This window comes from Acanthochromis polyacanthus, chromosome 1 (genome assembly GCF_021347895.1).
Source record: "Acanthochromis polyacanthus isolate Apoly-LR-REF ecotype Palm Island chromosome 1, KAUST_Apoly_ChrSc, whole genome shotgun sequence".
NCBI classification, from domain to species: Eukaryota; Metazoa; Chordata; class Actinopteri; family Pomacentridae; genus Acanthochromis; species Acanthochromis polyacanthus.
Genome location: NC_067113.1, coordinates 38,821,400 through 38,849,026, shown reverse-complemented (window position 1 = coordinate 38,849,026; position 27,627 = coordinate 38,821,400). Strand labels below are relative to the sequence as shown.

The 27,627-nt window shown below is 35.9% G+C and overlaps 1 protein-coding gene across 1 annotated transcript; it reads right to left on the bottom strand.

Annotated features, from left to right (window-relative positions):
• Window positions 1-625: 625 nt before the first annotated feature.
• On the bottom strand, window positions 626-27,337 carry LOC110963737 (CCR4-NOT transcription complex subunit 2-like). Its single transcript, XM_051959736.1, is given in 16 exon segments — window positions 626-3,741; window positions 7,302-7,446; window positions 8,206-8,306; window positions 8,530-8,579; window positions 8,930-8,991; window positions 10,206-10,362; window positions 11,380-11,500; window positions 11,847-11,977; window positions 18,515-18,640; window positions 18,717-18,796; window positions 20,316-20,434; window positions 20,437-20,521; window positions 21,641-21,788; window positions 23,441-23,513; window positions 24,804-24,935; window positions 27,318-27,337. Coding segments are annotated over 15 exon segments (1,605 nt in total). The 5' UTR covers window positions 24,924-24,935; window positions 27,318-27,337; the 3' UTR covers window positions 626-3,654.
• Between the last annotated feature and the right edge of the window lie 290 nt (window positions 27,338-27,627).

Here is a 27,627-nt window from a genome sequence, read left to right as displayed (position 1 = left end):
GACAGGAATACCACAGAGACAGAAGAAAAAGACAGGAAGAAGTAGAAGGAAGGGCACGATCATAACACACAGACATAAATTGGAGACAAATCAATGCACAAAATTACAAGAAAATGTTAAAAAGAAAAACAAAACGACCAGAATAAGGTTAAAAACAATTTAAAAAACACAGAAATGTAAAATTACTGCAAGAAAAAAGCAAAAATCACCTCAAAATGACCAGAAGCAAACTTTTTTTTTGTCATTTCAGACACAAAAACATCATTAAAGCTCCTGTTTCTATGATTTAGGATTAAATACTAAGTTAAAGACAAACATGTAAAAACTTTAAAAAGAAAAATAGATTTGAACACAAAAAACCCTCAAATTTAGTATTCTTTTCCATTTCACTCACATTTATCAGACATTTTTTGGTGTTTTTAATTAAAAAAAATGAGACCAGAAAACCTCCATTATAACCTGAAATAATCAAAACAAACGTTTAGTTTCTGCATCACCTGTTACCGGGTAGAAAAAAAAAAAACAGGAACTGGAATCTTCATCAGCAGCTTAATTCTCAAAAACAAAAACATTTCACACAAAATAAAAAATACAAATAAAAACAAAAACCACTCAGGAGTCGAGGTTCAGTTTCATTACCAGAATATTTATTTTATTCTTTTTCCTATTAAAACACTAGCTGCCATATTTAATAAAACAGCCTACGGCCAAGTGCCTCAGTCCTCGTCCTCCAATCAGATCGTCTCAGACAGGTCACACGGTCGGTGGGCGTGTCCTTGGCGTTGCTGCTGGCCCCTGTGGTCACGACAACAGCTGCCACGGTGACGGTAGCTGGAAGGTGGTTGGTCGGTGAGGCTGCGGCGGGGGCGGAGTTGTCGCCGGCAGTCTCCCTTGGAAACCAGTTTCCGCGGCAACGGGGGAGGGGCCTCGGTATTGCCAGCAGAGGAGCGAGGGGCTCCTCATCGGGGGCAGATTTTCTTTTTTAAGTTTTCGACTTTTTTCTTAAAAATACTGCCTCGTGTTCGTGTATATACACTGAACTCAGATATATATACACACACACGACGGCGCCTCCTGGAGGATGGGGTTTCAAAATAAGGTGATGAAGTAAAATCAATAAATTAAACATAAAGCCTTTCAAAATTAAAGACTGTTTTGGTTGATTTTGGTCTTTTGGTGGAGCTTAAAGAAAGAAAAAAAAAACAAGAAAATAAACATTTACAGGAGATATTTTGCTTTCTTGCTGAGAGTCAGATTATTTTCAGTCATTAAAATGTGTGCTAATTAGCTTAGCTTAGCATAAAATCACTAATTAGTTGTTTAAGCTGCACCCAAGTGTAAAAAACGATTCTTAGGTAGTCCCTTTTAAACTGAACCACGCTAACAGTTTCCCTTTGTTTCCAGTCATTATGCTAAGCTATGCTAATTAGCTTCAGGCTGGAGCTTCCTGTTCAGCAATAAGAACATTCAAATCTCAAACATAAGAGACATCTTGTTCCGTTGCAGAGTCAGATTATTTTCTATCAGGAAATCATGTGCTAATTAGCCTAGCTTAGCAGAAAATCAAGGAGAAACACTCATGAAACTTTGCACCAAAGTGTAAAAATGTCCAAAAAAGTCATCACATAACCCTTCATACGCGCACAGATGTTTGTAAGTTGAAATTTTTCCATTTGAAAAATTGAACCACGCTAACAGTTTCCCTTTGTTTCCAGTTTTTACACTAAGCTATGCTAACTAGCCTCAGGCTGTAGCTTCCTGTTTAGCAGTAATCTCAGCAAGAAAGAGAAATATTCTGATTAGTTTGACTGATACCAGGTGGAAAATACACCGAATAACAAATGTGGGAGCAGAAATTAGGTTAAAAATAAAAGGAATTAAATATTAAAGAGCAGCAGAAACGTTAAAATAATAAAAGAAGAGGTGAAAAGCAGCGGATGGAAGATGAGTCATAGTTTAGCACAATAAAGACAAATTTGTTGAATTTAAAGACGCGTTTAAGTTTCAATGTGAGTTTTTCTTATTGTCAACAAATCAACAACTAAGCTTTTCAAATATTTTCATGTCAGTTTTAGAGCAGATTTATTCAATTTTAAAGAGAGTTTCTGTGGCATTTTTGATCCAAAAAGTCGTAAATTGCTGCACTAAAGCACCAGTAAAGTGGACTTTCCGTTTCTTTGCTCGTCTTTTATCAAAAAATAATCATTTTTGCAAAGATCGATCAGCTAATTTACTGGTTTATTTATCACTTTCTGTAACATTTTAAGAAGAAAATGTCTAAATTCAGTGGTTTCTGCTGCTTAAATGTGAATATTTTCTGTTATATTTCTTCTTCTGTGACAGGAAACTGACTTTTTTTCACCATTTTCTGCCTTTTTAAGCCTAAAACAGCTCTATGGTTGAAATATTCATTATTTGTAGTATTTAGAGCTCTACTCTCTTATTTTCAGGTGCAATATTTCATTTTTATTCTAACTTTATACAAAATATATAATTTTATCTCATTTTTCCGACATTTCATGTTTTATCTCATTTTCAGGTGCAATATTTAATTCTGTGCTAATTTTTCAGGGGAAATATTTCATTTTATTAAATTTTTAGGTCAAATATTTCATTTCATTACATTTTTACAGTGAAATATTTAATTTATCTTAATTCTTAGGTACAATATTTAACATTTTAGTTCTAATTTTTTAAGTGCAATATTTTTTTTTTTAAACAATCTTTGGTGCAACATTTTAAATTTCTCTCATCTTCAGGTGAAATATTAGATTATCTCATATTTCTGACATATTTAGTTTTAATCTCGTAATCCCAGCATAAGATTTCATTCTATATAATGTTTCAGGTGAAATGTTTAATTTTAATCTAATTTTTCAGGTGAAATGTTTTAATCTATTTTTCAGGTATGGTATTTCATTTTTAGCTTTTTTTTTCACCATTTTTGACTTCTTTTTTTTTTTTTTTTTAGCCCAAACAAGTAATAAACAGACCAATCTGCGGTTTAATTGTTGATTATTCGGAGCTCTCCATGTGTGATTTGTTGACAATAAGGACAAAAACTAACTAAAAGCGACTTTTCTAGCTGCTCCAAAACCCCAAATTAAACCCACTTGTTGAATTTTCTACCCACATAACATGAAGAACCCATAAAAAAGCTGTTTTTCCTTCTTTTATTATGAAATAGTGCTACAATGTACATTGCATTTCGTCTCCTGACTGTCTGACGTGTTATCTGATCTGAAACGCCGGAAGAAAAACCTGGTAAAAGTGGAGATAAATAGTCGGAGCTGAAGTGCTGAAGAGCGGAATAATTATCCATCCTGACGGCGTTAAAATCTGGTTTCTCCTTTAAAAGCTTCTCTGGACAAAAATAGTCGATTCTTAAGACTGAATAGAAATCGCCGGTGGGATGGACACTTATTTACCGGCTGCTGGAACCAAACCGATGGAGGAGAAAAAAGGGAATAAAATAAAAACAAAATGAGGTAAAGAAACATGAGAAAAGGTTAAAATGATAAAGTCTGCTGGGGTCAGGAGGCAGGACGGCGTCTCCGTCGAGTCTTTCTGATTGATCTGAGAGTGTGGAAGAAACCTAAAGAGCTGATGAGCCAGGAGGGCCAATGGCAGGCAGGCGGGAGGAGCGGCAGCCAATCAGAAGGCCTGCTGGGCGGGATTGTAGTTGAAGGTGGAGGGAACGTGAGGTCGCTCTTCTAGTTTGTCGTATTCCAGATGAAACTCCTGAAAACCACAAACACATTTAGACCATCACACTCTCTTTTTAGTTTTATTTATTCTTTTAGAACTTTCAGCTCATTTTCAGGTGAAATGTTTTCATTTTTGTCTCATGTTTGAGGTGCACTATTTAATTTATCTCATTTTTGGGTGCAATATTTAATTTTTACAGCAAAATATTTAATTTTCAGCTCATTTTTAAGTGTAAGATTTAATATTTAATTTATATCTAATTTCTATGTGCAATATTTCATTTCTATCTCAATTTTCCCAGATGAAATGTTTCATATTTTACTTATATTGAATTTTTCCGACAGAATATTTAGTTTTTATCTCGCTTTCATGTGCAATATTTTAATTTTTATCCAATTTTAGGTGCAACATTTAATATATAATTTATATCTCATTTTTATGTGCAATATTCCATTTTATCAAATTTTTCAGGTACAATATTTCATTTTTTATCTCATTTCTTAGGTGCAATATTTTGTATTTCATTTCTAATCCAATTTTTTGTGCAATATTTAAAATTTCTCTAATTTTTTTTTTATCAGGTTCAATATTTAATTTTTTACCTAATTTGGACAAAAGCGTCTGCTAAATGAAAATGTAGAATTGTAATTTTTATGGCAAAATATTTGTTTATCTCATTTTGCATGATTTAATATTGAATTTCTCATTTTTAGGTGCAACACTTCTTTTTTATGTAATTTTTTAGCCATAATATTTAAATTTTTTTCTCATTTTAAAGTGCAATATTTCATTTATATTAAAATTTTCTGATAGTTTTAATTTTTATCTCTTTTTCTCACTTAATATTACATTTTATCTTGTTTTTCCAGCATAGTACAGTGGGGCCAAAGGTACTTAGTCAGCCACCAACTGTGGAAGTTCTCCCACTTCAAATGATGACAGAGGATGTAGTTTTCATCAGAGGGTCACTTCAACTGTGAGACACAGAATATGGGGGGAAAAAAACAGGAAATCCCATTGTAGGATTTTTAAAGAATTTATTTGTAAATTATGGTGGAAAATAAGTATTTGGTCACCTCCAAACAAGCAAGATCTCTGTAACTTCTGTAAGAAGCTCTTCTGTCCTCCACTCGTTAGCTGTATTAACTGCACCTGTTTGAACTCGTTATCTGGATAACAGACACCTGTCCACAGCCTCAAACAGACTCCAAACTCCACTGTGACCAAAGAGCTGTCAAAGGACACCAGGAGCAAAACTGTAGACCTGCACCAGGCTGGGAAGAGTGAATGTACAACAGGCAAGCAGCTTGGTGTGAATAAGTCGACGGTGGGAGCAATTATCAGAAAATGGAAGACACACAAGACCACTGATAGTCTGTGGCTCCACATAACATCTCATCCCGTGGGGTCAAAATGATCATGAGAATCCCAGAACTACACGGGGGGACGTGGTGAACGACCTGCAGAGAGCTGGGACCAAAGCAACAAAGGCTGACATCAGTAACACACCACGCTGACAGGGATCCTCCTGTTTAAACCAGTACATCTCCAGGCCCGTCTGAAGTCTGCCAGACAGCATATGGATGATCCAGAGGAGGACTGGGAGAATGTCATGTGGTCAGATGGAACCAAAATAGAACTTTTTGGTATAAACTCAACTCGTCCAGTTTGAAGAAGAACGCTGAGCTGCATCCCAAGAACACTGTACCTACTGTGAAGCATGGGGGCGGAAACATCATGCTTTGGGGCTGTTTTTCTGCAAAGGGGGCAGGACGACTGATCAACGTAAAGGAAAGAATGAATGGGGCCACGTATGGGGAGGTTTGGAGCCAAAACGTCCGTCCATCAGTGAGAACATTGAAGATAAAACGTGGCTGGGTCTTCCAGCATGATAAAGATCCCAAACACACAAAGGAGTGGCTCCTTAAGAAGCATTTCAGAGTCCTGGAGTGGCCCAGTCAGTCTGTAGACCTCAACCCCATAGAAAACCTGCCCCAAAACATCACTGCTGTAGAGATCTAAAAGGAGGAATGAGCCAAAACACCAGCTACAGTGTGTGCAAACCTGGTGAAGACGTACCGTAAACGTTTGAAAGGTTAGATTACAAAGCATTGAGCTGGACTTTTGTTATTGACCAAATACTTGTTTTCCACCATAATTTACAAATAAATGCTTCAAAAATCCTACAGTGTGATGTCCTGTTTTTTTCCCATATTCTGTCTCTCACAGTTGAAGTGACCCTCTGATGAAAACTACATCCTCTGTCATCATTTGAAGTGGGAGAACTTCCACAGTTGGTGGCTGACTAAATACCTTTGGCCCACTCTGTTTCATTTTATCTCTTTTTGGTGAAATATTTTGCTTTCTCACTTTCTCCCCAATATTTCATTTTTATCCATTTTTTGGTTAAATATTTGATTTGTATCTCATTTTTCCAACATAATGTCATCGTTATCCAACTCTTACCACATTTTCTTTTTATCTCATTTTCCAGCATAAAATTTTACTTTCATCTCATTTTCCAGCATATTTCAGTTTTATCTCATTTTTCAGATGAAATATTTCATTTGTAGCATTTTTTTTGGCTAAATATTACATTTTCATCTATTTTTTTAGGTGCAATATTTAATAATTCTCATTTTTTTGGTGAAATATTTTGCTTTCTCAGTTTGCTGGTACAATATTTCGTTTTTATGTGTAATATTTATTTGCATCTCATTTTTCCAACATAATGTCATCGTTCTATAACTTTTGCAACATAATATTTAGTTTTTATCTAATTTTCCAGATGAAATATTTCACTTTATCTAATTTTTTCCAGGTACAATATTTCATTTTTTAGCATTTGTTTTGGCATTATATTTAATAATTCTCATTTTTCAAGTGAAATATTTTATTTTGATCTCATTTTTCCTGTCCAGATTTTTCTTGTTTTATCAGATTCTGATGAATTATCAAGACCTTTACAACAAAAACATCTGATCTGGGATTGAAAACCACATTATGTTTGATCAGATTTTTGATTAAATTTGCATATATTTCTGCTCCATCTATCAGTAAATAATTTTAGGCATTTCTGCAGAAAGAGATCTAAAAAATCAACAGAAAACATTAAAAACAACCAAAAATAGAAACTGTAAAGCGATGCAGAACAACTGAAAAAAGACGTGATGTTTGCAGAAATGCTAAAGTAGCACAAAAAAAGAAAAAACCACAGCAAGGAGGAGCAAAATAGGCAGGAAGAAAAATCATTTGAGCCATTTAAAACATAAAAACAGAATCAAAGAGGCTGTTTAAACGTCTGATCTCTATTATTTGGGTATAAATCTGTAAAAAAGATTATTTAAAGGCTTAAAGAGAGTCAGAAAAGACGTAAACGCGTAAGAATTTACAAATTAAGTCCATTTTCAAAATAAAAAAATACAGATTTGACGAAAAAAACAGCCTTAATTCTGTAGCTTCATCCATTTAAATCACAAATTGCTGAATATTCTCGTCTTTAAGCTGCACCGTTATCTACTTTTTGAGTACAATTCAAACATTTCTGCTGCTGAAACGTTTAATTAAAGTCTAAACTGTGCGTTTGTCGTCACCTTGGCCACTTTTCTCCAGTTGAGGCAGTCGAAGAAGTAGTAGGTCCCTCTCTCGTAGGCGTTGGTCTTCAGCGTGGGCTCCATCCCCGGAGCTCTGGTGATCCAAACCCGCTCCTCTTTATGGTACCGCCAGTCCCTGTTAAACCTGGACGCCACAAAATCAGGATTTTACACAAAATCAGGATTTTACAACCGTTTTATCAAGAATCAGAAGCTGAAGACACGTTTTCAACTCACTAATTAGTTGTTTAAGTGTAAAATATTAATCATTTCTAAGTTAGCGCCCTCTAAGCAGAACCATGCTAACAGTTTCCCTTTGTTTCCAGTCTTTATGCTAAGCTATGCTAACTAACCTCTGGCTGTAGCTTCCTGAACATCGACAGCTAAGATGCTGAATATCTTATTAAAAAGTGTGGAAATTATATAAATATTCAACGTTAACTTTAAACTTTGCTAAATTTTTGGTGTCTTAGCATCCTAAAGACATTTTACAGTTAATATTTTTTAGGTAAAAGAAGCAAAATGTTTGTTTTTTGGCCGATTTTCCATCAAAAAGCACCAGTAAAAACAAAATAAACCACATAACATTGAAATTCAAACAGCCGCACCAACAATATTCACTGCAAAAGTTTCTAAAACTCCATAAAAACACATTTTTAATTGAGCAGCAGTAATAAATATTTATTATTAATGGTACTTGATTGCTAGAAAATGTATTTAATCATCATTTATTTCCTCCTTTTGTACAATTTTGAACATTTAAATATCATTAAAGTTGATAATCGTCATATTTTTGCAGGATTGTATTAAAATACATTTTTAAGTGGGGAAAAAAATCATATTTAAATTGAAATCAACTTGAAAAACACCCCAAATGTTAAAGTTTAATTGTTGCTGTTCTTACAGTTCTACTGCAGCCAGGAGTTGTAGTAGGTCTCCTCCGTTCATATAGTAGAGATAAAACAGCAGATCTTCACCGTATCGAGACAACTTGATAGCTGCTAACTGCAATTAGAGAAGCAGAGGACAACAAAGTGAAATAAACAGAAATAAACCCAGTTAGCACAGAAAAACACATCTATAGTGTAAACAGTATAAGAGCCCTTAAACGCAGTTAAAACGGGACTAAAGGATAATTCTGGTGTTTTTAACTGTTAAAATAAGAAAAAGAAGGATATTTCTGTTAAAATGAGAATAAAAGTGACATTTCTGGTGTTTTTTTACCCACCTTGTCCCTTATGTGGATGTTGGTTAAATACTCTGACGGAACATGAAAATCTGCAGGAGAAGCAGAAAAAAGATGTAAAAAGAAAACAAAGAGAATTATTTAAGATGGATTCATTAATTTTGGGCATTTTATGGCAGAAAAACTCAATTCAATCTGTTCTCTTTATTATTGTAACATTATTTGAGTGATAGAAATAAATATTTGAAAGATGAATTTAGAATAAAAACAACAGTTATTGGTGTTTAAATAAATAAGGAAAAATCTCATAATTGTCAGGTGCAGGAGAAAATAACGACATAAAGGTGAGCTAATGAAGAACGAATGAATAAATGATGAATTTATTATAATAAAAACACCTGAATATATGATTTAAATGTAAATGAACACAGAATAAACTCACCTATATCCTGCGGTCGACACGGAGCCGACGCCCACGGAGACGCAAACTTAGGATACAGATTCCTGGAAGGAAAAAACGGAATATTTATGTTTATTAACAGACAGAAAATTTAAATTATTTAATTCCTTTGTTACAAAAAAATACAAAAACCAACTAACTAGCTAAACTAATAAACAATTTTTATTGTATTCAAGTTAGAAAACTTCACTGAAGTCTCCTCTTTTACACCTGTTCTCCTTTTTAACTTTAACGTAATTTATTTGTTCTACATTTCTAATTTATTTCATTGGTCATTACGTATCCGTTTTCCATCCTGGAGGGTTTTAATCGTGGTGTTTGAATCTTTATGTAATGTGAAATATTTCATTTTTATCTAATTTTTCTGACACAATTTTTAATTTTTTATATAATTTTTAAGAAAATATTTGATTTTTATCGAAACTTTCAGGTGAAATATTTACTAATTAATCTGCATCTCTTTTTAAAGACAACATTTCGTTTCTATCCAATTTTTCAGTTGAAATATTTCACATTTATTGAAATATTTCATTTTCATTTAATTTCTCAGGTGGAATATTTCATTTTTTTTCCAGATGCAATACATCAATTTAAATCTATTTTTCAGTGAAAATCTCATTTTATCTCGTTTTCAGCTGCAACATTTTTGTCTCATTTCCAGCACACTTTTTGCTTTGCATCTAATTTTTTTGCCGCAGTATTTCATTTTATTTCCTACATCAGGTGCAGTATTTCATTTCTATTAAATATCTCACCTTTATCTCTTTGTAAGGTGCAATATTGTACATTTCATTTTTCAGGTGAAATAGGTGGCATTTATTTTCTCTCTCATTTTTAAGACACAATACTTGATTTTTATTGAAGTTTCAAGGTGAAATATTTAAATATTTAAAGACAATATTTCATCTTATTTTCAGGTGCAATTTATCAATTTGAATCATTTTTTTAGGTGCAATATTTCATTTTGTCCCGTTTTCAGCTGCAACATATTTTTTCGTCTCATTTCCATCAATATTTCATTTTATCTCTTTCTCAGGTGCAGTTTTTCATTATTGTGTGATTTTTTTATTACTTTGGTATAATAACCATTTCAGCATCGTCCTCTACTTTTTAGACGCTGAATTTCTCTTTTCATGTCTTTTTTGTTTATTCTGATCACCCCTCTGAGATCAGTAAAGTTTTGTTTTCTCTCCTTGCTGGACTCGTGGGTTTGTGGTGATCTTTTAGAACGTATCCACGTGCTCGTGCCGTTTCTTACTCTGGTGAGTTGAGGTTGAGGCCGAGCGTCGTCAGGTCGGAGCCCAGCGCCAGGTGAACCATGCCGGGATCCGTCTCCGCCGCCCGGATGAACGTCAGCAGGCCGATCATCCCGAACTGGTCCGTTACCATGCCGACGGGGATGTTGGTCACTCGCCCTGAAAAAGACGGGAACCGGTGAAACCTCAGTTTAGCGACTAGGAGACGACTCGCAGCTCCAGGACACACACGAGGACGTTTTCTGAGAGTTTACTTTGATCTTTTTGTTCACGATGCCGCCGATTTAAATTAACCCGACCACGACGTTTCCACAAAACCACAACAGGAAGGAAGCTCTTTGAAATGATTACCAGGGAAATGTACCAAATCCATTTAGGGATAGTTTGTGACTTTTTGTGGTGATTTTGTGTGTTTTTATGGAAATTTTGCGTCTTTTTTGGGGGATTTTATGCGTTTTGTGGTAATTGTGGGTCTTTTTATAGTAATTTTGTGGTAAATTTATGGTATTTTTGCATCTTTTTATAGTGATTTTGTGTCTTTATGGTGATTTAGGATTTTTTTGTGGTAGTTTTAATCATTTGTGGTAATTTGCACATTTTTATAGTCATTTTTCATATTTTTGCTGTAATTTACTGTCTTTTTATGGCAATTTTGCGTGTTTTTATGGTAATTTTTAATTTTCTGTCGTAATTCAGAACAATTTTGTGGAAAATTTGTGGTATTTGTGCATCTTTTTGTGGTAGCTTTGTGTCCTTATACTAATTTTGAATTTTTTTGGTAATTTTGAATCATCTGTGGTAAATTTTTTGTGCATTTTTATGAGCAGATTTCACATTTTTTGCTGTAATTTTGCATCTTTTTGTGTTCATTCTGCGTTTTTTGTTGTACTTTCAAACTAACTCTGAAGACATTTCTGAGTTCTCTCGCCTCTACTTTTTTCAATTTATCATCATTTTTTCCCCTTCATGAAGGTGAAACATCTCAGGAGCCTTCAGAAGCTCCTTTAGGTGAAACCAAACGCCAGCAGAGCGACATCAACGCTGCAAAAAACCCACAATGCAACACTCTGGAGAAAAGTGTCACCGTCTCCATCCTCTGAGGCATCAAATAAAGACTTCAAACATAATTTCAGCCTCATAGTTTGGCCGACGTGACGTTGTGTGTGTGTTCCTCACCGTCAGGAAGCACCTGGATCCCTTTCTTCTGCTGGTTGTTGTTGCTGGGCGCCGAGCTCTTATCGCCGGGGAACTTTGGACCGTCTGAGTTAGAGGTGGGCTTTCCTGAAGAGTTCAGATTCTGAAAGAGGAGGGAAACGTGAGAGAGAGTGGAGAAGAACAACATCATGATGAGAAGACAGAGGATGGAACCTGGAGTGAAGGAGGAGAAGAAGGAGGAGGAGAAAAAGAAGGAGGAGGAGAAAAGGGAGGAGAAGGAGGAGGAGGAGGAGAAGGAGAAGAAGAAGGAGAAGGAGGAGAAGGAGGAGAAGAAGGAGAAGGAGGAGAAGAAGGAGAAGAAGGAGACGGAGAAGGAGGAGAAGGAGAAGGAGGAGAAGAAGGAGAAGGTGAAGAAGAAAAAGGAGAAGAAGGAGGAGAAGAAGGAGAAGAAGGAGAAAAAGGAGGAGGAGAAGAAGAAGTGGTCCCACCGTTTTGCTGTCCTCGGTGGTGCTGGTGGGGTCTTTCGTTTGGTAGTTGGGCCCAGGTAGAGCTGGGAAATCTTCGTTGTGGATGGAGAAGTCCTGAGACTGCTCACTGGACGGTTTGGTTACCATGCCAACTGGAGAAACGGACCAATTACAGGATACTAATGTAATATAGAAACACAGCGGCAGCATCACAACAGCGGAAAGAAACAAGTTCATCAGTTACATCCATCAATGACAGTTTTACTGTTAAATACAAGTTAAGGGCTGAAAACACAACGACTACAAACTGGATTTACTGTGCAGCATTACAGGTGTGGACACATTAATGAGACACGAAATGAGGAAAACTACACAAGAAATGAGATAAAAATATGTTTTACAGAGTTTGTAGTGGCTTCAAAAGTGTAAATAGTTTAAAATCTACAGTTTGTGGAGGCAAAATGAAAATACAGAGATGTTTAAAGAACTAAAAAAGACATAAAACAGGAAAAACTAAAGTCAAAATGAGATAAACTAGAAACAAAAAAAGATAAATGAGACACACAATGTTTAAAGAATCCAAAGCGAGGTAAAACGAGATAGGAGGAAATAAAGGACACGTATGTAGCATGTAAACGGTATTAAATAAAGAGCAGGGATAAAGGACACGTATGTAACATGTAAACGGTATTAAATAAAGAGCAGGGTTAAAGGACACGTATGTAACATGTAAACGGTATTAAATAAAGAGCAGGGTTAAAGGACACGTATGTAACATGTAAACGGTATAAAATAAAGAGCAGGGTTAAAGGACACGTATGTAACATGTAAACGGTATAAAATAAAGAGCAGGGTTAAAGAACACGTATGTAACATGTAAACGGTATTAAATAAAGAGCAGGGTTAAAGGACACGTATGTAACATGTAAACGGTATAAAATAAAGAGCAGGGTTAAAGGACACGTATGTAGCATGTAAACGGTATTAAATAAAGAGCAGGGATAAAGGACACGTATGTAACATGTAAACGGTATTAAATAAAGAGCAGGGTTAAAGGACACGTATGTAACATGTAAACGGTATTAAATAAAGAGCAGGGTTAAAGGACACGTATGTAGCATGTAAACGGTATTAAATAAAGAGCAGGGATAAAGGACACGTATGTAACATGTAAACGGTATTAAATAAAGAGCAGGGTTAAAGGACACGTATGTAGCATGTAAACGGTATTAAATAAAGAGCAGGGATAAAGGACACGTATGTAACATGTAAACGGTATAAAATAAAGAGCAGGGTTAAAGGACACGTATGTAGCATGTAAACGGTATTAAATAAAGAGCAGGGATAAAGGACACGTATGTAACATGTAAACGGTATTAAATAAAGAGCAGGGTTAAAGGACACGTATGTAACATGTAAACGGTATTAAATAAAGAGCAGGGTTAAAGGACACGTATGTAGCATGTAAACGGTATTAAATAAAGAGCAGGGATAAAGGACACGTATGTAACATGTAAACGGTATTAAATAAAGAGCAGGGTTAAAGGACACGTATGTAACATGTAAACGGTATTAAATAAAGAGCAGGGTTAAAGGACACGTATGTAACATGTAAACGGTATTAAATAAAGAGCAGGGTTAAAGGACACGTATGTAACATGTAAACGGTATTAAATAAAGAGCAGGGATAAAGGACACGTATGTAACATGTAAACGGTATAAAATAAAGAGCAGGGATAAAGGACACGTATGTAGCATGTAAACGGTATAAAATAAAGAGCAGGGATAAAGGACACGTATGTAACATGTAAACGGTATAAAATAAAGAGCAGGGTTAAAGGACACGTATGTAACATGTAAACGGTATTAAATAAAGAGCAGGGTTAAAGGACACGTATGTAACATGTAAACGGTATAAAATAAAGAGCAGGGATAAAGGACACGTATGTAACATGTAAACGGTATAAAATAAAGAGCAGGGTTAAAGGACACGTATGTAACATGTAAACGGTATAAAATAAAGAGCAGGGTTAAAGAACACGTATGTAACATGTAAACGGTATAAAATAAAGAGCAGGGTTAAAGGACACGTATGTAACATGTAAACGGTATTAAATAAAGAGCAGGGTTAAAGGACACGTATGTAACATGTAAACGGTATTAAATAAAGAGCAGGGATAAAGGACACGTATGTAACATGTAAACGGTATTAAATAAAGAGCAGGGATAAAGGACACGTATGTAACATGTAAACGGTATAAAATAAAGAGCAGGGATAAAGGACACGTATGTAGCATGTAAACGGTATTAAATAAAGAGCAGGGTTAAAGGACACGTATGTAGCATGTAAACGGTATAAAATAAAGAGCAGGGTTAAAGGACACGTATGTAACATGTAAACGGTATAAAATAAAGAGCAGGGTTAAAGGACACGTATGTAGCATGTAAACGGTATAAAATAAAGAGCAGGGATAAAGGACACGTATGTAGCATGTAAACGGTATTAAATAAAGAGCAGGGTTAAAGGACATGTATGTAGCATGTAAACGGTATAAAATAAAGAGCAGGGTTAAAGGACACGTATGTAGCATGTAAACGGTATTAAATAAAGAGCAGGGTTAAAGGACATGTATGTAGCATGTAAACGGTATTAAATAAAGAGCAGGGTTAAAGGACACGTATGTAGCATGTAAACGGTATTAAATAAAGAGCAGGGTTAAAGGACACGTATGTAGCATGTAAACGGTATTAAATAAAGAGCAGGGATAAAGGACACGTATGTAGCATGTAAACGGTATAAAATAAAGAGCAGGGTTAAAGGACACGTATGTAGCATGTAAACGGTATTAAATAAAGAGCAGGGTTAAAGGACATGTATGTAGCATGTAAACGGTATTAAATAAAGAGCAGGGTTAAAGGACACGTATGTAGCATGTAAACGGTATTAAATAAAGAGCAGGAATAAAGGACACGTATGTAACATGTAAACGGTATTAAATAAAGAGCAGGGTTAAAGGACACGTATGTAGCATGTAAACGGTATAAAATAAAGAGCAGGGTTAAAGGACACGTATGTAGCATGTAAACGGTATTAAATAAAGAGCAGGGATAAAGAACATGTATGTAACATGTAAACGGTATTAAATAAAGAGCAGGGTTAAAGGACACGTATGTAGCATGTAAACGGTATAAAATAAAGAGCAGGGTTAAAGGACACGTATGTAGCATGTAAACGGTATTAAATAAAGAGCAGGGTTAAAGGACATGTATGTAGCATGTAAACGGTATTAAATAAAGAGCAGGGTTAAAGGACACGTATGTAGCATGTAAACGGTATTAAATAAAGAGCAGGAATAAAGGACACGTATGTAACATGTAAACGGTATTAAATAAAGAGCAGGGTTAAAGGACACGTATGTAGCATGTAAACGGTATAAAATAAAGAGCAGGGTTAAAGGACACGTATGTAGCATGTAAACGGTATAAAATAAAGAGCAGGGATAAAGGACACGTATGTAACATGTAAACGGTATTAAATAAAGAGCAGGGTTAAAGGACACGTATGTAGCATGTAAACGGTATAAAATAAAGAGCAGGGATAAAGGACACGTATGTAGCATGTAAACGGTATAAAATAAAGAGCAGGGATAAAGGACACGCATGTAGCATGTAAACGGTATTAAATAAAGAGCAGGGTTAAAGGACACGTATGTAACATGTAAACGGTATAAAATAAAGAGCAGGGTTAAAGGACACGTATGTAACATGTAAACGGTATTAAATAAAGAGCAGGGTTAAAGGACACGTATGTAACATGTAAACGGTATAAAATAAAGAGCAGGGATAAAGGACACGTATGTAACATGTAAACGGTATAAAATAAAGAGCAGGGATAAAGGACACGTATGTAACATGTAAACGGTATAAAATAAAGAGCAGGGTTAAAGGACACGTATGTAACATGTAAACGGTATAAAATAAAGAGCAGGGTTAAAGAACACGTATGTAACATGTAAACGGTATAAAATAAAGAGCAGGGTTAAAGGACACGTATGTAACATGTAAACGGTATTAAATAAAGAGCAGGGTTAAAGGACACGTATGTAACATGTAAACGGTATTAAATAAAGAGCAGGGATAAAGGACACGTATGTAACATGTAAACGGTATTAAATAAAGAGCAGGGATAAAGGACACGTATGTAACATGTAAACGGTATAAAATAAAGAGCAGGGATAAAGGACACGTATGTAGCATGTAAACGGTATTAAATAAAGAGCAGGGTTAAAGGACACGTATGTAGCATGTAAACGGTATAAAATAAAGAGCAGGGTTAAAGGACACGTATGTAACATGTAAACGGTATAAAATAAAGAGCAGGGTTAAAGGACACGTATGTAGCATGTAAACGGTATAAAATAAAGAGCAGGGATAAAGGACACGTATGTAGCATGTAAACGGTATTAAATAAAGAGCAGGGTTAAAGGACATGTATGTAGCATGTAAACGGTATAAAATAAAGAGCAGGGTTAAAGGACACGTATGTAGCATGTAAACGGTATTAAATAAAGAGCAGGGTTAAAGGACATGTATGTAGCATGTAAACGGTATTAAATAAAGAGCAGGGTTAAAGGACACGTATGTAGCATGTAAACGGTATTAAATAAAGAGCAGGGTTAAAGGACACGTATGTAGCATGTAAACGGTATTAAATAAAGAGCAGGGATAAAGGACACGTATGTAGCATGTAAACGGTATAAAATAAAGAGCAGGGTTAAAGGACACGTATGTAGCATGTAAACGGTATTAAATAAAGAGCAGGGTTAAAGGACATGTATGTAGCATGTAAACGGTATTAAATAAAGAGCAGGGTTAAAGGACACGTATGTAGCATGTAAACGGTATTAAATAAAGAGCAGGAATAAAGGACACGTATGTAACATGTAAACGGTATTAAATAAAGAGCAGGGTTAAAGGACACGTATGTAGCATGTAAACGGTATAAAATAAAGAGCAGGGTTAAAGGACACGTATGTAGCATGTAAACGGTATTAAATAAAGAGCAGGGATAAAGAACATGTATGTAACATGTAAACGGTATTAAATAAAGAGCAGGGTTAAAGGACACGTATGTAGCATGTAAACGGTATAAAATAAAGAGCAGGGTTAAAGGACACGTATGTAGCATGTAAACGGTATTAAATAAAGAGCAGGGTTAAAGGACACGTATGTAGCATGTAAACGGTATTAAATAAAGAGCAGGAATAAAGGACACGTATGTAACATGTAAACGGTATTAAATAAAGAGCAGGGTTAAAGGACACGTATGTAGCATGTAAACGGTATAAAATAAAGAGCAGGGTTAAAGGACACGTATGTAGCATGTAAACGGTATAAAATAAAGAGCAGGGATAAAGGACACGTATGTAACATGTAAACGGTATTAAATAAAGAGCAGGGTTAAAGGACACGTATGTAGCATGTAAACGGTATAAAATAAAGAGCAGGGATAAAGGACACGTATGTAGCATGTAAACGGTATAAAATAAAGAGCAGGGATAAAGGACACGCATGTAGCATGTAAACGGTATTAAATAAAGAGCAGGGTTAAAGGACACGTATGTAGCATGTAAACGGTATTAAATAAAGAGCAGGGTTAAAGGACACGTATGTAACATGTAAACGGTATTAAATAAAGAGCAGGAATAAAGGACACGTATGTAACATGTAAACGGTATTAAATAAAGAGCAGGGTTAAAGGACACGTATGTAGCATGTAAACGGTATAAAATAAAGAGCAGGGTTAAAGGACACGTATGTAGCATGTAAACGGTATAAAATAAAGAGCAGGGATAAAGGACACGTATGTAACATGTAAACGGTATAAAATAAAGAGCAGGGTTAAAGGACACATATGTAGCATGTAAACGGTATAAAATAAAGAGCAGGGATAAAGGACACGTATGTAGCATGTAAACGGTATTAAATAAAGAGCAGGGATAAAGGACACGTATGTAACATGTAAACGGTATAAAATAAAGAGCAGGGTTAAAGGACACATATGTAGCATGTAAACGGTATAAAATAAAGAGCAGGGATAAAGGACACGTATGTAGCATGTAAACGGTATTAAATAAAGAGCAGGGTTAAAGGACACGTATGTAACATGTAAACGGTATAAAATAAAGAGCAGGGTTAAAGGACACATATGTAGCATGTAAACGGTATTAAATAAAGAGCAGGGATAAAGGACACGTATGTAACATGCAAACGGTATAAAATAAAGAGCAGGGTTAAAGGACACGTATGTAGCATGTAAACGGTATAAAATAAAGAGCAGGGATAAAGGACACGTATGTAGCATGTAAACGGTATAAAATAAAGAGCAGGGATAAAGGACACGTATGTAACATGTAAACGGTATAAAATAAAGAGCAGGGATAAAGGACACGTATGTAACATGTAAACGGTATAAAATAAAGAGCAGGGATAAAGGACACGTATGTAGCATGTAAACGGTATTAAATAAAGAGCAGGGATAAAGGACACGTATGTAGCATGTAAACGGTATTAAATAAAGAGCAGGGATAAAGGACACGTATGTAACATGTAAACGGTATTAAATAAAGAGCAGGGATAAAGGACACGTATGTAGCATGTAAACGGTATTTCTCCTCTGTCCATCTTACCATAGGGAGCCCGACCGGCCAGCGGGTTGAGCAGTGGGGTTGGATTCGAACCTCCGTCCCTCCGACTCCTGTCAGCTAACGCCGGGAAATCTGACAGATCCAAACCCGTCACATTCTCACTGCCGTCTGCAGAGGAAACCGTTTATTTAGCCGCTGCACAGAACGACTTTCAGCACGTTTACCGTTGAGCTCTCAGCTTTACCTGTGCCGTTGAAGATGTTGTTGGAGAGAGAGTTGTTCATGTTGAACCCTGGATTCCTGTTGACCCCGAACCCCGACATACTGACACACAAACACACAAATAAACACACACAAAAACACACACACAGCAGTTAAAACCTGAAGCACTGGATTAAAGCAGCTGCTGTTTTCTGTGCAGTTTCTGTTCTCTGCATGAGTGTATTTACAGTTAAAGATGACCTCAGCTAAAAGGAGGAACCAACAGGTTTAAAGTTTCATTTTATTTTTACTTTTAAATGAAAGTAAAACAGAACTGCTTCAATGTCAAGCTGGTGGGACTTTTGAAGACAGAACTCAACTTCTTTGGGATTCTTTGTGTTATTTTAGAGTTTATATATGAAGCCGATGTATTTATTTATTTCTCCACGGCTGTCGACACGTTCAGGAAACGTCTGCAGAGTCCAAACAGTCTCAGTTTAGCATCTTTGTGTGGTAGTTTTTCATCTTATTGCTGTAAGTTTATGCCTTTTTCTGGTAACACTGTGTTTTTGTAGTAATCTTTATGTTTTAATTGATCTACTGTACGCGCTTTGCATCTTTCTGTTGTAACTTTGTGTCTTTTATTGATAATGTTCGTCTTTCTGTGACAATTTTGTGTCTATTGGCAGTTTTTCATCATTTTGTAGTAATTTTGCGTTTTTGTGGCAGTTTTTCATCATTTCGCGTCTTTTTTTGGCAGTTTTTCGTCATTTCGTGGTAATTTTGCGTTTTTTGGCAGTTTTTCATCGTTTCGTGGTAATTTTGTGTTTTTTTTGGCTGTTTTTCATCATTTTGTGGTAATTTTGTGTCTTTTTTGGCAGTTTTTCAACATTTCGTGGTAATTGTGTCTTTTTTGGCCGTTTTTCATCATTTTGTGGTAATTTTACGTTTTTTTGGCCGTTTTTCATCATTTTGTGGTAATTTTGCGTCTTTTTTGGCCGTTTTTCATCATTTTGTGGTAATTTTGTGTCTTTTTTGGCAGTTTTTCAACATTTCGTGGTAATTGTGTCTTTTTTGGCCGTTTTTCATCATTTTGTGGTAATTTTACGTTTTTTTGGCCGTTTTTCATCATTTTGTGGTAATTTTGCGTCTTTTTTGGCCGTTTTTCATCATTTTGTGGTAATTTTGTGTCTTTTTGGCAGTTTTTCAACATTTCGTGGTAATTGTGTCTTTTTTGGCCGTTTTTCATCATTTTGTGGTAATTTTACGTTTTTTTGGCCGTTTTTCGTCATTTTGTGGTAATTTTGCGTCTTTTTTGGCCGTTTTTCATCTTTTTGTGGTAATTTTGTGTCTTTTTTGGCAGTTTTTCATCATTTCGTGGTAATTTTGCGTCTTTTTTTGGCAGTTTTTCATCATTTTGTGGTAATTTTGTGTCTTTTTTGGCAGTTTTTCATCATTTTGTGGTAATTTTGCGTCTTTTTTTGGCAGTTTTTCATCATTTTGTGGTAATTTTGCGCCTTTTTCTGGTAACTTTTGAACAGAACCGATAAAACATCAGCGTATTTCTGTCTGATAATAACCTCAGAGTAAATGTTCCCAAACATCTGGAAGTTTGACCAGTTTGTCCAGGTGTGCTTCCTACCTGTTGATGGTGAATGGCTGCCGTCCCTGCTGCTGCTTCGGCATCCCGATGATGCTGGGCGACGACCGGCTTGGACTCCCCATGCTGCCGCTCCTCCCTCCTCCCCCCTCTCTCCCCCGCCTCCCATCCCTCCCGCCTGGCCGGTGGGACCTCCCACCTGCTGGCTGTGGTTCAGGACGCTCCGGCTGCTCATCGGAAGGATCCCCCTGCAGGAGGAAAGCGGCATTACAGCTTCCTGTTCGGCGTCATTTAATACGAGACAAAAACGTTTATTCTGAGTTTTAAAGATTCATCTGACCATAAAGCTGTGAGACTAAAGTTTAACTTGTTATAAAGAACTTCTAACGACAATAATTCTGAATTAAAACCATAAATTATCTTGATGACAGAAAATATGATTAATGATTTATTTCTAAACTCAGTCAAATTTGTCAAACTTTCTTCTAACATCAGCAGCTAGATCTCAATTAAAAATCTTTTTCTGGCATTTTTCATCCTTTTCTGGTAAGTTTTCATCTTTTTATTGTATTTTTGCGACTTTTGCTGTAATTTTGCATCTTTTTCTGGTCATTTTTTAAGGAGAAAATTTAACATCTTTATTTGGTAATTTTGCATCTTTTTGAGGCAATTCTTTTCTCTGTAATGTTGGTCTTTCGCTGTAATTTCACATCTTTTAGTGGCAATTTTCATATTTTCTGCTGTAATGCGTCTGTCGTTGCAATTCTGCATCTTTTTCTGGTAATTTTCCATTGTTTTGTGGCAAATTTTCACTTTTTTGTTGGAATTTTGCATCTTTTGGGGGTAATTCCTTTTCTTTTCCTGCACTTTTTGGTCTTTTGTTGTAATTTCACATCTTTTTGTGTTAATTTTGTGACTTTATGGGCAAATTTAACATCTTTTTCTGGTATTTTTTGCATCTTTTTGCTGTAATTTTGGATCTTTTGGGGGTAATTTTGCATATTTTTGGGGTAATTCTTCTTTTCTCTGTAATGTTGGTCTTTTAACGTAACTTCACATCTTTCTGGTAGTTTTGCACATTTTTGTGATAATTTAGCATCTGAATGCGGCAGTTTTTCTACTTTTTGTTGTAATTCTGCATCTTTTTTCTGGGAATTTTGGAACTTTCTGTGATGGTTTTTCATCTTTATTTGGCAATTCTGCATCTTTTCACTGAAATTTAGAAATTTTTTTGAGTTTAAACATCATTTCTAATTTTCTTCTGATGGTGGAGCGCAGAGCCAACGTCATTTGAAGCCGTTTGTGTGTCTGAACTTTCAGCTTTTTGCTCCGACGTCTCCACCAGGCGTAGGACAGGTGAGCTCTACCTGCTGGGTGATGGAGGCGTGTGCATCGTGCCGGCGTTCGGCGTGTTGCTGTGACTCGACAGTTGACCGGCCGACTGGTTGAGTCCACTTCGACTCAACGGAGGCGCCGCGCTGCTGTTCATCCCTCGCATGGGGAAACCCAGAGCGCCTGGAGAGACGGAGGAACAGGAAGTGGAGTCAGAAAGCTACAAAGCGAGTCCCTGAAACGACGAATTAAAGCCATAAAACACAAACAGGTCAACCTTTAAATGGACATAAGGAGAAAATATCAGCATATTTATTGTTTATTTTGTGTTTCCTTCGTTTTCCACTAATTTGCTGCTGTAGCTGTAAACATCCTCGCTGTGGAATTAATAAAGTTTGTCTCATTTTATTATTTTCAGACGTGAAGCCGAGACAAATTCTAGTTCTGTTAGAAAAGTCTGAAAGAGTCCAAATAGTTTGCATTCTGCATCTTTACGGTCAAATTTTTGTGGCAACTTTTGCTCTTTTTGCTGCAATTTTAAGTTTTCTGCGGCAATTTTGTACCTCATACTTATAATTTGGCTTTTTCGTGGCAATTTTCCATCTTTACGGGCAAATTTAAAGTAATTTTTCAAATTTTTTGTGCTAATTTTGTGCCTTTTGGCAATTTTGCATCTTCTTATCATAATTTTGTGCCTTGATGGACAAACTTAGCATCTGTTTTGGTGATTTTTAGTCTTTTTGCTGTCATTTTGTATTTTTTGAGGTAATTTTATGTCTCTATGGGCAAATTTTACAGGTTCTTCTGGTAATTTTGCATGTTTTTGTGCTGATTTTCATCTTCCTCTGCTGTAATTTTGAGTCTTAATGGGCAGATTTCATATTGTTTTTGTTCATTTTTCACTTTATTTTTCCAGTGATTTCACCTTTTTGCTGTAATTTTGTGTTTTTTGTTGCAATTTTGTATCCTTTTTCTCATAATTTTGCACTTCTATGGGCAAATTTCACACATTTTGATATAATTTTGTGCTATTTGCGATAATTTTGCACCTTTTGTGGCAATTTTGTGCCTTTTTCTGGTCATTTATGGGCAAATTTCACATTTTTTTGATAATTTTGCAGCTAAATACGCAAATTCCCAGCATTTTTTTTAAAAAATTCTCTTTTTCTGGCAATTTCACATATTTCCCTGGTAATTTTTTCATCGTTTTGCTGTAATTTTGCATTTTTTGGTGCAATTTTGCAGCTTTTTGAAGCAATTTTTCATTTTTGGGGGCAATTTTGTGGTTTTTTTTGCAATTTTGTATCTTTTTCTCATAATTTTGCACTTTTATGGGCAAATTTTACATATTTTGATATAATTTTGTGTCTTTTTCTGGTCATTTTGTCTCTTTATGGGCAAATTTTAAATCTTTCTGTGGTGATTTTGCATCTTTTATGGGATTTTGGTGAGTTTCCGGCCAAATTTCACTTTTTTTGGATCATTTTGCAGCTTTATACGCATATTACCAGCTTTCTAAAAAAAAAATTTGGCATCTTTTTCTGGTAAGTTTTTTTCATCATTTTGCTGTAATTTTGCATTTTTTGGTGCAATTTTGCTTCTTTTTTTGGTCATTTTGCAGCTTTATGAAGCAGTTTTTCATTTTTGGGGGTAATTTTGCATCTTTTTGTGAAATCTTTTTGACATACACAACAATCAGTGCAGCGTTGTTGTTTTTTTTCCAACAGAAATGTTCACGAACAGAAAAACAGATCTATACTTTAACTTTCTGTTCACTCTTCTACCAAAGCTGATGATTAAACAACAGAATCAATCAGTCTGAACGGTTTTCTCACTCTGCGGTCCATATAAACTGGCTCCCAGCTGTGACAGTTGACCCGTGGAGGAAGCAGAGGAAGACGCCAGCATCTGGAAACACAAAAACAACAAAATAAATCCTCCACCTGCAGGAAAACCACGAAGCCGACGGAGGAAACAAGCAGCTGTTCTTCATTTTTATTTCAGAACATGAAAATCCTTTAAAAAGATTAATCTAACAAACGCTTGGTGAAGAGAAAACCAGCCGACGACGACAAAAAGCCCAAAACATTCAGTTTATATTAAAACAGCAGAAAATGGGAAAATATTTAGTTTTTTTCAGTCGAACTAATTATATCATCAAAATAGTTCTTTTCTTTTGACAAAACACCATAACACACAAAAAAAAAAATCACAATATATTACAGCTTTTTTTTCCTGAATAAATTAAAAAATAAGCACATTTTTAGACACTTTCATTTGTAGAGGAATTTTATCGCCATTAAACACGATATAAATGGAAAAAATAAACCAGAAACTACCTGATTAAAGAATAAACACACAAGATTATTTATCTGACCAGATGTTTTAGTGTTTCATTTGGTGCTGCAAACATATTCTGTTCCTTTTTCTGGAAACTTTGCATCTTTTTCTTCTAATTTTGTGCCTTTTTCTTGCAGTTTTGTGCCTTTTTCTTGTAATTTTGCACCTTTTTCTTGTAATGTTGCGCCTTTTTCTTGTAATTTTGTGCCTTTTTCTTGTAATTTTGTGCCTTTTTCTTGCAATTTTGTGCTTTTGTCTTGTAATGTTGCGCCTTTTTCTTGTAATTTTGTGCCTTTTTCTTGCAATTTTGTGCTTTTGTCTTGTAATGTTGTGCCTTTTTCTTGTAATTTTCCATCTCACAGAAAACATGTCAAATATTTCATTAAATCTCTGAAATCACGCGACATATTAATGAATATTTTCTAAACTATATGAGTCAGATTTGTCAGAATCTTGTTCTAACGCCGGTCGCTGGATCTCAATTACATGTAAGTGATAAAAGTAGACCAGGCTTTGGTACAACAGACACATTTTGGTTGATTTTACACCAAAAAAACCCCCTAAAACTCAAAGTAACAGCTGAAAAAAACTGACCAGGATTTAACAATCTTCTTTTTGTTCCCTTCCATTAAAGTAAAACGACCAAACCTGCAGTAAATTCCCATCACATCCGTTTATCAGCGGGTATAATCAGCTTTCAAGGCATCTGCTGCTTGTTTATGTGCAGTTTGTGCTGAATTATAACAGAACATTAGAGCGCAGAAGCTTTTTCAGGCCCTAAAATGAGTGAAAGGACGGTCGAAGTGCATCAACAAACACCAGCAGGGTTCAGTGAGGAGCTTCTGAGGGAAAACTCACGTCTTTGTCGGGGCGGTGAGGAGGGAACATGGACTGCTGGCTGTAGTAGAGGCTGGAGTCGTCGGCGTACTCGCTCTCTAAGCCTCCCTCCATAAACTTCTTCCGGTTAGCACCAAACATGCCGCGTGTCACCTGAGGAAAAACACGAGAAAACACGTCAGTTGTCATCGTCGGACAAAACAAAGATTCCACTCACGACGCTTCCTCGAGATCCAAAACCAAGAAGAAACCGAAAGCAAACCGACGTAGGAAAGTTCTGCACCTTTTACGGCAATTTTTTCATCTTTTTGCGGCAATTGTGTGTTAATTCTGCATATTTATGGTCAAATTTCACATCTTTTTCTGATATTTTTGCATCTTTTCGTGGCCGTTTTGCTTTTTTTTGTGCCTTACTGCTTATTTTTCAGATAATGTTTAAATCACAACAGCTACACCTCATATAAACTAAACACCCTCCAGATTTTCTGGTTCCTGCTTCAAATATCATCAATTTTGAAGCCAGAGTTGCAAAATTACCAGAAAACGATTTCCACAGCATAAAGGAGAGAGAAGTCAGAAATGATTTCTGGGCATTTAGAATGAAGGAAACAGAAAAAAGAAACCACAACCAAAAAACAGAAGCAGAATGATGACAAAAAGGTACAAAATGACAACAAAAGAGACAAAAAAACAGCAAAAATATGAAAGACTGCCACAAAAAAAACACAAAATTTGCCCATGAAGATGCAAAATTACAACAAAAAGGTTTTAAATTTGCCTTTAGAGGCACAAAATTATCACAAAAGGAACAAAAAAGACGTGAAATTTGCCCATAAAGATGCAAAATTGGCACTTAAAAATGCAAAATTATAAGAAAAGACAGATAATTTCATCATAAAGATGAAAATTCCAAGAAAGGCATGAAATTTGACTATAACGATGCAAAATTACGACAAAAGACACAAACTTACAGCAAAAACAACAAAAAGAGATGTGAAATTTGCCAATAAAGATGCAAAATTGGCACTTAAAAACACTAAACTACAACAACAGACACAAATTTACAGAGAAGGCAGAAAACTACAAGAAAAACGTCCAAAACTGGCACAAAAAACACCAGAAAGCCATCTGCCAAACATGTTCTTTTAAAGTACAAAATATAACTCTAAGAATTAGAATAACGACATGCTGGTGAACTTCAGATATAAAATAAGAGCATTATGTCTGAATATTTTATCAGGTTGACTGATTTATTCTGCCACAAACTTTAACCACCTTCAGAGTTTCATGAAGCGAAGAACTGATTAATTTAGCTCGATAAGACGTCTACGTGCAAACTGCTCAGAAGCTGTTAAAAATACATTTAAAATGATCTACATGGACAGTGAAAGTGGGAAAATAAACCACAGTGTGATATTACAAACATTAAATCACTTTTTCTGATGTTTCAGCTGTTTGCTACATCACTGATTCCATATACATACATATTTAGGCATGTTTTGTACCAAAATCATCATTCTTTTGTTGTGAAAACTCCTCACCAGAGCAGTATTTTGTTCATTCAGGTGTTGGTGATCAAATATTGATCATCTAAACGGTAAATTCACTGATCAGAAGCTGCTGAAACCATCAACATGAGAACAAACAGATGAAGACAAAGCACAAATCACCGTTTAAGACTGCAGAATATCTCACATTTTTAACGCAAAATAGAGCCTGGCAGTTTAAACGCTTCTATTCGGAGCAAAACGTGGGGAAACCAACTCAGTTTGGACATCCACAGATTAAAGCAGGCTAGTCAAATTCCTGCAGCTAGCAGCGGCTAACAGAAGCTAACAGCGGCTAACTGAGCTCCTACATCTTTGTTAAACTCTACAAACGTCTGTCTCGTTTCTTACTGTGCGTTTCGGGAAATAAAACCCCTTAAATCTCCATCTCCAGCCGCCTGCAGCTCTGCCTCTTAGCGGTAAAAGGTTCAGCAGTGTCGCAAACAGGCTAACGTTAGCCACGCGAGCTAACGCTAGCTCCAATAATCTGAGCGTTATTTCCGACAAAACGCTACCTGCTAGTTTCCTCTTAATAAACCGGATTATTCCGCTTTGCGTTGTGTCCACGGGCCACAAACAAACAACACAAATTATCTGGATTTACCCGGTTAGCTGGAAAATGTGTCATGAGCTGCTGCTAGCCGACTAGCACTAAGAAGCTAATAGCCGCTGCAATAGTAATACACGGGGCTGTTAGCATGAGAGCTAACGCTAGCCACCGAGCTAGCCGCTCCAATAGGAATACACGGGGCTGTTAGCATGGGAGCTAACGCTTCGGGCCTGCTACGCTCCGTCGGTTAGTTCCCCCAAAACAATAACAAAAAGCTGTGAAACCGAAGCGCCGCCGGTTTAAAAGTCACACTTTCTCCGCTCCTACGCTACAAACAGACCCTGAGGTGAAAAGCTTGGCCGCTGGGTTTTGTTCTAGAAGCAGCCGTGTTGGATAAAAGGTGATAAAATGAATTAAAGGCTTTAAAAAGCTGCTCACCGCATCAAGCTTTCTTCCCCGCTACGAGCCAAGATGGCCGGCATGTGTCGTCCAATCAGGAGGCTTCTGAGAGCCGCTGACCTCTGACCTCAGAAAACCACTAAAACCAGCGAGTTCCATTGAAAAACCTGCAGCTTAAAGGAGCTGAACTGGTTGTTTGTGAAACGGTGGAAAAATCAGGGAGTGATGAAGGAGACCAATGAACATGATCATTTTGCATCTTATGGGCAAATTTCACATCTGTTTCTGGTAATTTTGCTTTTTTTTCTGATAATTTTGTGTCTGTTTGTAGTAATTTTGCATCTTTATG